Source organism: Panicum virgatum, chromosome 5K (genome assembly GCF_016808335.1).
Source record: "Panicum virgatum strain AP13 chromosome 5K, P.virgatum_v5, whole genome shotgun sequence".
Classification (NCBI taxonomy): Eukaryota; Viridiplantae; Streptophyta; class Magnoliopsida; order Poales; family Poaceae; genus Panicum; species Panicum virgatum.
In genome coordinates, this window is record NC_053140.1 from 40,792,769 (window position 1) to 40,805,075 (window position 12,307).

General features: G+C 45.0%; 1 protein-coding gene across 2 annotated transcripts; it reads left to right on the plus strand.

Annotated features, from left to right (window-relative positions):
* Window positions 1–1,297: 1,297 nt before the first annotated feature.
* LOC120707514 (cytochrome P450 72A15-like) lies at window positions 1,298–4,236 on the plus strand. Of its 2 annotated transcripts, none has more exons than XM_039992419.1 (4): window positions 1,298–1,883; window positions 1,975–2,219; window positions 2,315–2,716; window positions 3,796–3,932. In XM_039992419.1, exons 1-4 carry the CDS (start codon window positions 1,353–1,355, stop codon window positions 3,797–3,799), a joined length of 1,182 nt encoding a protein of 393 aa, XP_039848353.1. In that variant the 5' UTR covers window positions 1,298–1,352; the 3' UTR covers window positions 3,800–3,932. The 2 variants fall into 2 exon arrangements, with proteins under 2 accessions (XP_039848353.1, XP_039848352.1); XM_039992418.1 differs by having other exon boundaries at window positions 1,353–1,883; window positions 2,315–2,699; window positions 3,796–4,236.
* The last annotated feature ends 8,071 nt before the right edge of the window (window positions 4,237–12,307 follow it).

Genomic DNA, 12,307 nt, shown 5'->3' on the forward strand with positions numbered 1-12,307 from the left:
ACATGTGAATCAAGAATCTTAGCACGAACAGGAGAGAAGGGAATTGAACATGACATGCGATTTTGGTATAGGGTATGCCGCGACAATTTTTTCATATACAATTCGGTATTAACCCATATAGAAACGGTATACTCTATAAACAAATCAAAATCTACTAAAAATTTTGGTATACATTAGTATAAATAACATGTGAAGTCTTAAATTCAACAATTGAGAGCTATTAAATATGTAGTTCTAAAATGTGCATAAAGGAAACTTACACATATAAAATAGTTCAAAGATGATTCATCTTCATACAAGTCTCGGTCATGTCACCTTAATCACTTTGATGAAAATGTCCTATTTAACGTATGACAAAACAATCATCTAACCACACTATCACCTAACTTATTTTAACCTAAAGCCTTTGTAAGAAGAGACAACAGGTACATGTACGAAAGAGGCAATCAGGCACGGAGCGCTGAGGGGGCGTTTAGTTCCTTCCCCAAAAAATTTTGGATGTCACGTCAGCACTTTGACCAAATGTCGGGAGGGTTTTTCAGACACTAATTAAAAAACTAATTTCAGAACTCACTTGGAAACCACGAGATGAATCTTTTGAGGCCTTTGACCGCATCATTAGCACATGTGGGTTACTGTAGCACTTATGGCTAATCATGTCCTAATTAGGCTCAAAAGATTCGTCTCGTCGTGTACATCCAAACTGTGTAATTAGTTTTGTTATTTAATTACATTTAGTGCTTCATACATGTGTTCAAAGGGGAGGTGAAAATTTTTGGGTGAAAATTTTTGGGAACTAAACGGGGCCTGAGTCAAAAATCAGACACGTTCACATCAGTTTGCCGTGGCCCTTATCCCTTGGGCGGGCAGCGGCGGATGATGCTATGCGGCAGGCAGGGGATGGAAGGCTGCAGGCCGCAAGCGGCTGGCGTACCCAACGCGGTCGTGCCTCATGCTGCGTACCCCTCTTAGGCACCTTTGAGCTCTAATTGCAATTTACGAATTCTCAAATGACTTGTGCTCTTACTAAATTCAAACCTGAGCTCATCGTCGCATCGACTGGTTAAATAAATTTGAAGCAACACCGGTCAAACCGTCACATGGTGTCGTGTCAGTGCCAGTAATAGTTTCTTCTTCACCAAGTTCGTAACAGCCATTATATATGTGGCCCACCGCTAGTTTGACCAAAATGCAGAGCAAGTCTTACACTCCAAGAAACCTTAAACAAATGATCACAACGAACAGCTATCATACGACCAAGTGACACATCTATATAACCTCACTCCTGATGCCATACCATGCATATCCTTGTCTAGTCAAAGTCGTCCACTTTATTTGCATAATCAGCAGCAATGGTTCTTGAAGCGTTGTTTGCAGCTGTAGCCTCAGTACCTCGCAGCTTCCTGGTCTACGGTGTCCCTGGCCTTGTGCTGCTGTGGCAGGGCAGCCGGCTGCTGAACAAGCTCTGGTGGCAGCCGCGACGGCTCGAGCGAGCTCTGCGCGCGCAGGGCCTCCGCGGCACGTCATACCGGTTCCTCACCGGCGACCTCAAGGAGTTCGGCCGGCTCAACAAGGAGGCATGGGCCAGGCCGCTGCCGCTAGGGTGCCACGACATCGTCCCCCGGGTCACGCCGTTCCTCTACAACCACGTCCAGGAGCACGGCAAGACGTGCTTCTCCTGGTTCGGGCCGGTTCCCAACGTGACCATCACCGATCCCGTGCTGGTCAAGGACTTGCTCTCCAACAAGTTCGGCCACTTCGAGAAGCCCCAGTTCCCGGCCTTGACAAAGCTGCTCTCCGACGGACTCACGAGCCACGAGGGCCAGAAATGGGTCAAGCACAGGAGGATCCTCAACCCTGCATTCCATCTCGAGAAGCTCAAGGTATATCATCAAGTTTCAGTTTTACAATTACTTGTAGTGACTTTTCAAAGATTGGGTTTGTGATTGATCACCAATGGGCATGACCTTGCAGCTCATGCTACCAGCTTTCTCTGCGTGCTGCGAAGAGCTTGTCAGTAGATGGGCGCAGTCTCTTGATTCTGACGGTTTGTGCGAGCTGGACGTCTGGCCAGAGCTCCAGGCCCTCACCGGAGATGTCATTTCCCGCACAGCTTTCGGCAGCAGCTACCTTGAAGGGAGAAGGCTTTTCCAGCTCCAGTCCGAGCAAGCCGAGCGCTTCGTAGGCGCCGTTCAGAAGATTGTCATTCCAGGTTTCATGTGAGTTACTCTGTTGTGACTGCTCTAATTCTGTTCCTCTTCAGTTACGTACGGCTGTTCATGTAGTGGGCCTTTAATTTGGGTATTTGCTGCAGGCACCTCCCAACGAAAAACAACAGAAGAATGCGCCAGATCAGCAAGGAAATCAACTCAATTTTACGAGAGCTGGTTGGGAAAAGAATTCAAGCCATGAAAGAAGGTGAGCCCACCAAAGATGACCTACTGGGCTTATTGCTGGAGTCAAACATGAGAGACACAGATGAGAATGGCCAGTCCAACCTGGGAATGACAATCGAAGAAGTCATCGAGGAGTGCAAGGTGTTCTACTTTGCAGGGATGGAGACGACATCAGTGCTAATGACATGGGCAATGGTCTTGCTAAGCATGCACCGAGAGTGGCAAGACCGTGCAAGGGAAGAAGTGATTGGCTTATTCGGAAAAACTAAACCAGAATACGAGGGATTAAGCCGCCTCAAAACGGTGAGTTCTTCAAACAAGTTAGTACCTTTTTCGTTTGCGAGGAGAAACAAGTTATTACTCAATTCACTACTATTATTAGGAGGTTCCTTTTGAAGCATTCACTTGAAGCCACCTACGATCTTGAATGGACACCTAGGAAAAAAGAGAGACTAGGAATTCTCCAAAAACAAAATATTTGACCAACAATATATATGGTAATCATCATTGATAATAATAGCCGTTGGATATATTTTGTCTCTAAAACATTACCCACCTATACCATTACGAAGAATTAGCCTAAAATACCTCCTATATTCTATCCACATATACAATTATAGAAAAAATTAGATCCAGCCCAATTTGGATTCTATATCTTAATTATCCATATCTGCTGTTACAAAAAAATTAGATCCAGTCTAATTTGGACTTTTCAAAAATTTAAGTATATAAAATAGTACCGATCACATCTAACCTAACTACTCTTCTTAATATCTTCATTATTTAAATCAAAGAGTCTATCCTAAAGGGCTAATAAGATATACATGCACATATGTCTACGTATAAAGAGATCTGCCATACTTTCAAAAGTAAAATTCGATACTTTTGTGATGAGCAGCATGCCATGGTGTTGACCTAAATTAATCGCAATAAGATGGAGCTGGGCATACCAGTGCATTAGTCATGATTGTGATGTATACAAGTTAAAGTATATTATTTACTCCCAAAAGAGTTAATATATTCAGATTCTATGTATTATGGTGTATAAATAAAAATTCCATTTTCCTAATGCCTTCATTCCAAACTATAAGTCATTTTAGTTTTGTTCTGAGTTAAATTTCTCTATGTTTGATTAAGTTTATAGAAGAGATTTATAAATATCTACAATATTAAACTAGGTTCACTAGGTAGACTAAAATAAATCTTGGCTTTTATTTTCCATAAACTTATTCAAAATTAGATTGATTTTCTTTAGAATAAATAGTGGGAGTGTTAACTAAGGATATATAACTATAAATTATTTGCTCGTGCAATTGCACGGGTTGTATTCACAATGCTTCAATAAAAACAATGCAAAGACATGAATTGTTTTGCTCTCTGAATCCTTGAGTGTTTGTAGGTGAATATGATCCTTTACGAGGTCCTCCGATTATACCCGCCGGCCACCACGTTCAGTCGGAGAACCTACAAGGAGATGAAGATTGGAAATGTCACGTACCCAGCCGATGCGTTCATCGAGATCCCTATTCTGTTTATCCACCATGATCCTGACACCTGGGGAAGCGACGTCAACGACTTCAAGCCGGAGAGGTTCGCTGAGGGGATTTCCAAGGCGTCCAAGGACTCGGGCGCATTCCTCCCGTTTGGTTGGGGACCTCGCGTATGCATCGGCCAAAACTTCGCACTCCTTGAGGCCAGGATGGCGATGTGCATGATCCTTCAGTGGTTTGAGTTTGAGCTCGCACCATCTTATACTCATGCGCCGCACACGGTGATGACGCTGCACCCGATGCATGGTGCCCAGATTAAGCTTATGGCGATCTAGTACGCCAGTTGATTACTTGTTTGCAGTTACTTGTAATGTTACCTGCTGTCTATGGGCATTGTGAAGGACCGAAGCCGGCGACCAGAGGGGGGTAAATGAGAGCCGATCAAAATTTCTTTCGAAATCCAAACCGTCGGCCTATATCCCAAAATCGCCCAAGCGCTCAAGCGTTCTGACCAAAGTTTGGAGTAGCTATTGAAAAGCTAATCCAACACAAAAGGCCTCGAACAAGCGAGCGAAACCACGAAGCAAATCGGAAGCGAATTGGAAAATCTGCAGCACTGATCTGTCAGGACCGGTCTGACCGGTGCACAGGACCGGTCTGACCGGTGCACTGGACCGGTCTGACCGGTCGAGTCTGTTCAAAATCCAGCAGACCGGTCTGTCCGGTCTTGCCTACCGATCTGACCGGTGGCACCCAGAAAACCCCGAAAATCTTTGATTCAACCGGTGAATCTCGATCAAACGACCACGAAAATCGATGAAACTTGGGGGATTGCTTCGCCCCTACCCCGTGAACATATCCCCAAAAGATCTCGGCCTAAAGATCAACGAATCTTGAGAATTGTGAGGGAGATCAAAATGAATTGGGGTTTTCTCAAATACTCAAGAACTTCAATTCAGATGAGCTCGTGATTCCAGAAGATTTGGCACGCAGCTAGAAGCACGGGAATCACTCCAAAGAGCTCTACGAAAACGTCTCAATCAAGTGCATCGAAATCGAAACGAAAATCCATCACAAAAAGCACAAGAGAGACAGAATTGGATTGATTCAAAAGCCGAGAGGGCACAAGGAGGATGGAGCCTCCTTTCCCAATCACATCCAATACAAAGTCTCACAAATCCATGGACAAATCTACTCTAAAGAGAGGAACAGAGGGAGGAAGACACAGGGGCGGCGGCCTGGAGAAACAGAGAGTCAACGAACAGATTACAAAAGCCGCAATTAACCTAACACAGGTGAAGGGGTATTTATACCCGCGGGACCGGTCAGACCGGTACGCTGGACCGGTCAGACTGGTTGGTTAGACTGGTCAGACCGGTGCCAGGGACCAGTCAGACCGGTTGGCCTGCAGCACCCCCTGTACACGATCTCATCCGACGGCCGAGGTTCTTTCTTCGAAACGAAGTCTTCTCCACGATGCCGCCGTCTTGATGAAGATCCAGTCCGCGGTTTTGGAGGGTCCACGAAACCCGGGTAGGTGGCCAGTTTTGAGAAAACCGCCAAAACCTCACGCGTGGGAAGATTCCCGCCTCCACGCCGTGGCCCTAGACGCCGTTCCCGCCTCGGCCTTCTGACGGCCCTAGACGCCGCCCGACGCCAGTCACCTCCTCGCCCGCAGCGAGGCCCTAGACGCCGTCGACGCCCGTCGCCTCCGTCAGTCCCGAGACCGACGCCCGTGCCTCCACGACTTGGCGTCTTCAACCGCCGTCCGTCTCCTTGGTTTTGTGGCGCAAACCAAGAAACCCACCTTCCGTCGCCGCTTGCGCCCTCGATCCAGGAGTGGACGCCACAGCTGCCGCACGGTCCGAGCTCCGGTCCCGGCTGCCCTTCACCGCCGTCCACCGCACGGTCCATCGGCCACAGCACCTCCACGGCAGCTCCCCGTCGACACTCGACGCCCGTGTACCTGCAATCTAAAGACCAAGCGCACGATCATACCTCACGGTTGACAATTCACTCATCACAGGCACGATAGAGTACTCTCGTTCCTCACATTGGAAATAAATATCTTTTGCAGTGGTTTCTCCTGTTTCATGTGTAACTAGATCACTGTACGTGTAATATATTAGGCAATTAAATTCAGGTAGGGTGCAGCCTTTTTCTTAGTGGTCACTCACGGCTAGCTCAAAAAAGAAATAAATAATTGATCTATGTTGTGTCGTTTCGATCATAACATATTTTGCGAAGTTCACAAGTTGGTTTAGAATACATGACTGTTTGGAGGGGCTAAAGTTGAGTGCTAAACTGTAGCACTCATATCTTTGCTAAAGCTTTTAAGCTAAGTCTTGGCTAAACTTTAACCCATCTTATTAGTACTCCTATTTGGATACACTAGTGGTAAAAAAAAAATGAGGCACCTTATGTACTGGGATGCAAGCAAAGGCCCACAGGAACTTGGATGCAAGCAAAGGCCCACAGATCATGAGCCCACGTCAGGCCAACATGACAAGTTATAGCAAGCATATAACATTGAGTATGATCTCAAAAAAAAACATTGAGTAGAGCTTTTACAATAATGTTTGTGTCTCGTAACCTATGAGAGTATACCTGATCATACGTTGCTATAACGTTCAAAATGTTCATAAAGTTGCTATAACGTTGAATGTGCATACGCTACATACAGTGAAGTATGTGTACATCTATACTGTGTAATGAAAATGGTACCCTCCTTGTTAAAAGACCATATTATCTTGGATAAATCTTGATCTAGTTCATCAACCAGAAGGCATGATCCACAATTGTACATGGCTCTCAATACAACCTGTAATTACATATATACAGATAACACGTCAAGATGAGCTCTTGAACTCTCTCCTCGAGAAGACCAGGAGTCTTGCTGAGACGGAGATCACTAGTCCCATGACGCGGGATGGATCTTTTTTTTTTTGCGAAGGGACTGGATCCCGTGTATTAAAAGAGCATGGCTCTTACAACCGACACCCTGGAGGAATTGAAAATTACAAACAAGTCCTCAGCACACATCCTCCAGTAGTGTAAACTTGCATACAAGACCCTAAGAAAAATCAAATTTGAAACCAAAGTCCTTGAGTCTTGATGCAGGTCTCCTAGCCGTCGTCCTCCCTCTGGATCCGCCTAAATCGAAGAAGAAACACGTCGACTAAGAGAAGAACTTGTCCAAGATATCGACAGGGACCTCCAGCTTTTAGCTGCAAACCTTCTTCCCCCTAGAGCGCATCGGCCATCGCCATCGAAATCTTGGAAGAGAAAAGAACCGGAAGCACCAACGAAATCGCTGCTTCGGACAGAATCCGCAGCTGCTGACGAAGTCACCAACTCGGAAGAGAGCCCCAGTAAAGGGGAATCCAGTCCACCCTCTGCCAGGACATAGGGGAACACAAAGCTTCCTAGCAGCCAGTACTGCTCGCCTATCATCTTCATCATGCTCCAGACCGTCGACCCCCCATCTTCCTCCTCCTTTTGGACCAAGAAGCCGACTCCACGCATTGGAAAACCGCAAGAAATCTGCGATACGAGAACATCGGCCGTCAAGCTTCGAGCTCCGGCCACCCACTCACCCGTCACCATCGATGATCCAAAGCATAACTCCAACAAAACCGGCGAGACCACCGGTACTCAGGAAGCAAGCCCACCACGGAGCAAACCAAATGCCTCACAGCGCCATCTCCGGTGACTGAGCAATCACCAGATTTGGAGCGGAGGAAACGCCAACTTACCTCCACATCACCATCTTGGAGGAAGAAGAAACTCTCAGACAGACCGGAGGAACCAAAGCCACCGGAAGCTCCCTGAAAGACCAAAAGCTTCACCATGTCGGACTCGCTGCAGATAGCATCGCCGATGGGGAAGAAACCAAGCATCCCATGTAACAAATTCTCCATGGAATGAGTTATTTAGCACCTAAACTATATATCTAGGCCTAAACTATGTGCAGCACACACAGATCCGGCTTCCCCTCCCTCTCCGGCGCCGACGAGGCCACCGGAGAGGAGGGGTAAGCGAGCAGCCGGGCCGAATCGCCTGTCTTCCGCCACTCTCTACTGTAGCAGGAGAGAAGGGGAAAGAAGAGTGTGGAAGGCTGACGCGGGATGGATCTCTTGCTTTCGTTTGCTACATGTATCAATTTAATATAGTTGAACAAATAATATCTTTTTTTGCAATAGTAAACACTACTACAAAAATTTTAATCAAGGCAGACAAAAACGATTAACCAAGCCATTTTTCGCAACCGTCTCGGATGAAAGGTAACAGTAAATGACCTATTTTTAGAGATGGTTTGCTGCACGCCTCAGTTAATTAAATAAAAAGAAGAAGATGCCCGTCAACGAGTCCACTGGGCCCATCCACGGGTGGAGTTGTAATGCCGGCTGCCTGCTGTAGCCACGCGCGGCTCGCCCACGTCAAGTTGGCCTCTTGGCGCCCGCCGCCGTACCCGCCGTGTCACGCCGCCACTCCGCGTAGCCTCCACACTGCTCAGCTACCGCGCCAGCCTCCTGCCGCCGCGCCTCAGGTGAGAGAGGAGTGAGGGAGGGAGAGGAGTGAGAGCGGGAGGGAGGCTAACAGGGGCTTAGAAAAGAGAGGAGATGATGAGAGTCTCAAACCCTAACTCGAGTAATGGGCCTCCTAGGCCTCGATATTTTCCGACGGACCCTACAGGGTGCCCACCTCAGTTAATCAATAGTGAGACGTTTGATTAGAACAACCGCCTCAGTTAATCTATATTAACTGAGACAATCATTTTAATGGTGTGTGCCTCGGTTAATCAATTTTGAGAGGTGGTTTTTTTAACTGTCTCGATTAGTAAAAAATAATCGCCTCGATTAATCGACACCATTAACCGAAGCGGTTGAAGTTCCTGCCTACCTCGGAGGTGTTTCAGAAAGATCGCGGTAAATTATTTTTTGTAGTAGTGATGTTCCAATATGGTTGTTCAAATGCTATCTTGTGAAATAGCACAGATTATTTATATACATGCATGTACACACTCTTATAAATGTACACGTGCTTGGTGGTAAAAAGGTCTTAAAATTTGACTTCCATAATATAAGAATCGGGCTCTTCCGGTCCTAATCTTGTACAATTTTGAGCTAGTGAAGTTGAAATGTGAAAAAATCACTAGAATTCTGATTTGTTACCACCCCTCCCTGTGTGCATATCTTGATACCTACCCGACTTATCCCCCAACCCACCATCACCAAACACACCCCTTGTGCGAGATTGGACTGGCATATTTCGCGACCAACAAAGTCATGCATCTTACTGTCGACAGACATATTGCATACCACTAATAAATCAATTAATCATAAATGCGAGTACCAATATCAAGCTGAACTCTACTCACACCTAGGTTCCATATCACAAAGAATCTAGCCAACTTTCACATTCGACGTACTCACTACTAAACGCTATTGCCCTCTTATTGCCCAGCAGTTTTGACATATGTACTTGGATATATTTCATCAATTGCTCGATAAACCCCTATCTTACTATTACTAATTGGTGGCTCCTTTTGAAGCCTCCAGGTGAAGCCACCTAGGATTCTAGGTGGACAGTCTAAAAAAATAGAGAAATCCTATAAATTCTCATAAAAATCAGAAACATCCAGTCATCGGCAACTCTAATCATAATAGCCATTGGATCTGTTATCTTTTTTAATAAATTACTCACCTTTGATATTATGAAAATAGACTAAAGTAACCCCCTAAACATATATCTAAATTACCCACCTCTGCCATTATAAAAAATAATCTAAAGTAACCCCCTAATTTTCATGTAAATTATCCACTTATGCCATTATAAAATAATATCAAATAACCTCTAAAGTTTTATATATATTATCCAATGATAAGATAATAAAAAGTTAAAATCAACCCTAAATCTGAAACAAAATTATGTTATTATAATAAAATCTTAAAGCGCATCGATATAAAATTCTAAATTACTATTCCTATCATTATGAATACATTATTTATGTTATTATTTATATAAACATATATACTAACCATAAGGTGTTTGTCACCATATATTTATGTATAAGAGAAGAGATAAGAATACCAATTTTCATGTTGTTCACATAGCTCAAACAAAGTGCTCAACTAAACACATATCAAACATATATGGAGGTGTCATGCAAAGTGAGAAAATTGTTAGTAACTAAACCTATCACATTTACTACAATTATATAATAATAAATATGTATCTTTGCAGTACTGGATTAGAATATTTAATGAGTAAATTGCAGCCATCATACATCAATTTGTGCGGTTGTATCACTTTAGTCCAACAAATTGTAAAACACACAAATAAATGCATGAACGTGTCAAAAGTGTGCATCTACGGTCACACATACACCACAAAGCGTATTTAGGCCACAATATTTAATGTGGAGAAGAGGGAGGGCCATAATACAATCCTTGTGCTGGTAGAACATAATGCCAATGACAGCGAACCCTTCGAATGATCCGAGTAAAACTTCTGGGGACATGGTCTTCAATTTGTTGAATGAGGTTAGTATCTTTTACTTGCACTAACTCATTTTTAATAGTGCAAAAGTGAATGCCAGTAGTATCTAATTTGTTTCTGCTACAGGATATGTTACACGCTAACTCAAGGCAGGCACCCGGGCCATTACCAGAGTCTTTTTGTTGAACAAGAAAGAGATGCAATGCCTCCTCCAAAGACAGACCACTGCAATGGCAAAAGGCAGACCGAGAAGAGCAAGAGGGACTAGAGGTAGCACAGAGGACGTGTTCAAACAAGGGATGCAGGAGGAAACACAAGAGGTAGGACAGGTGGTAGTGCTAATAGTACAAGAGGACGTGGTCGAAAAAGGACTAAGAGAGATGATGATAGTATAGGAGAACTAAGTGCTGCAATAGATATCAAGGAGGTTAGCATTACACAAAATGCTCTAGCTAACCTTAGTCAGCAAGAATCTCAAGAATAATTCAATATTTTTTGTGTGATTGTTATGGACTAGGCATGAATCTCTGGTACTGACCCTAGTTTTCTTCTCACAGTTTTTGTAGTGATTCAAAACCATCTAGTCTAGTGCTAAACCCCCCGGAATCACGAGTCACCACGAATCAAAGTTTTTGCGTTCTTGAGAAAACCCCAATCTTGCTTCGAATTTCATCGATTTCTCCCAAACCATGGAGTAATTCGTCGATTCCTTCCGTGGACGTATTCATAAGTCCCTTGTGATCGTGCCTACGAAATTTGGTGAGATTTGGACTTGATTTGGTCACTCGATCATCAAGTTTTCAAAAGAACACAGGCTGGAAAGCGTTTCTGGACTCTGTTTCATCTAGCACCGGATGAACCGACGCTTTGAAATTGTATGTGTCGGATCAACTGGTGTATAGGTGTTTCTCACGTTAGGGTTTTCTGCTTGTCGTCTGATTGCACCGGTGCTTTCTCTCGCAAGTGCATCGGTTCAACAGGCGAGTGCCTTTTTGCTGCTGTTCTGCCCGTTTGACCGGCGTATAGGCTTCGATGAACGTCAGTTCAACCGGTTGGTGTTCGGTTCAGTTTTGTTGCCTCTCTGGACAACTGCACTGATGTTTAAATTCGATTTTGCCGGATCATCCGGTGTGTAACATCGGTTGAACCGACGCAGTTTAAACCATTGCGTCGGAACAACCGGTGCTTGCTTTCTCGTACTGCCGGCTCTGTGCGTCGGTTAAACCGACGAGGTGCCCCTGTGCATGTCGGTTCAACCGGTGTGTATACCGTGTGTGTGTTTCTCAGCTGCTTCTTCTCGCTATTTGCTTCCGTGTTACTTTTTGCTTGTTCCTAGGGCTGTTTTCTGTAAGTGTAGCTCCTCCATAGCTACTCTACACTTCACCTTGGACTTGAGGGTTGGGTACGAACTTGGGATCTTAGGTTGAGCTTCCGATTGCAAGAATTTTCAATTGGCTCCCATTCACCCCCTCCCCTCTGGTCGCCTTTTCGGTCCCTCAATTGGTATCAGATCCTGGTTAAGGTTTTCAGTACCTTGACCGGTTCGAAAATCACTTGGCGACCATGGCGAGTTTTGGTAAGATCCCAGTGTTTTCCGGTGAGGACTATGCTTATTGGAAGGTTCGCATGTGTGCCTTGTTGCAAAGCATGGGAGCCGAGGTCTGTGATATCACCAAGAACCAGACGTACGAGGTGCTTGCCGTTCGGACCAGTCCTCTTCAGGTGTCCGAGCACGAGGCGAACGCTAAGGCTGTCAATGCCTTATTCGCTGGCGTTTCTCGTGCGGAGTTCTCATGCGTCTAGGGTTTTCAGGAAGCCCACAAAGTCTGGACGTGTCTTGAGAACTACCACGAGGGCACACCTCAGGTGAAGGCTAGACTGTTCGAGACTCACTGGCGTGAATATGAGAACTTCACACAG

Bases quoted from the DNA above. Each gene is read 5' to 3' on its own strand.
- LOC120707514 (XM_039992418.1), top strand. From the start codon at position 1,353: ATGGTTCTTGAAGCGTTGTTTGCAGCTGTAGCCTCAGTACCTCGCAGC. The intron at 1,884-1,974 runs GTATATCATCAA...ATGACCTTGCAG, and splicing joins TCCATCTCGAGAAGCTCAAG to CTCATGCTACCAGCTTTCTC. The intron at 2,220-2,314 runs GTGAGTTACTCT...TATTTGCTGCAG, and splicing joins ATTGTCATTCCAGGTTTCAT to GCACCTCCCAACGAAAAACA.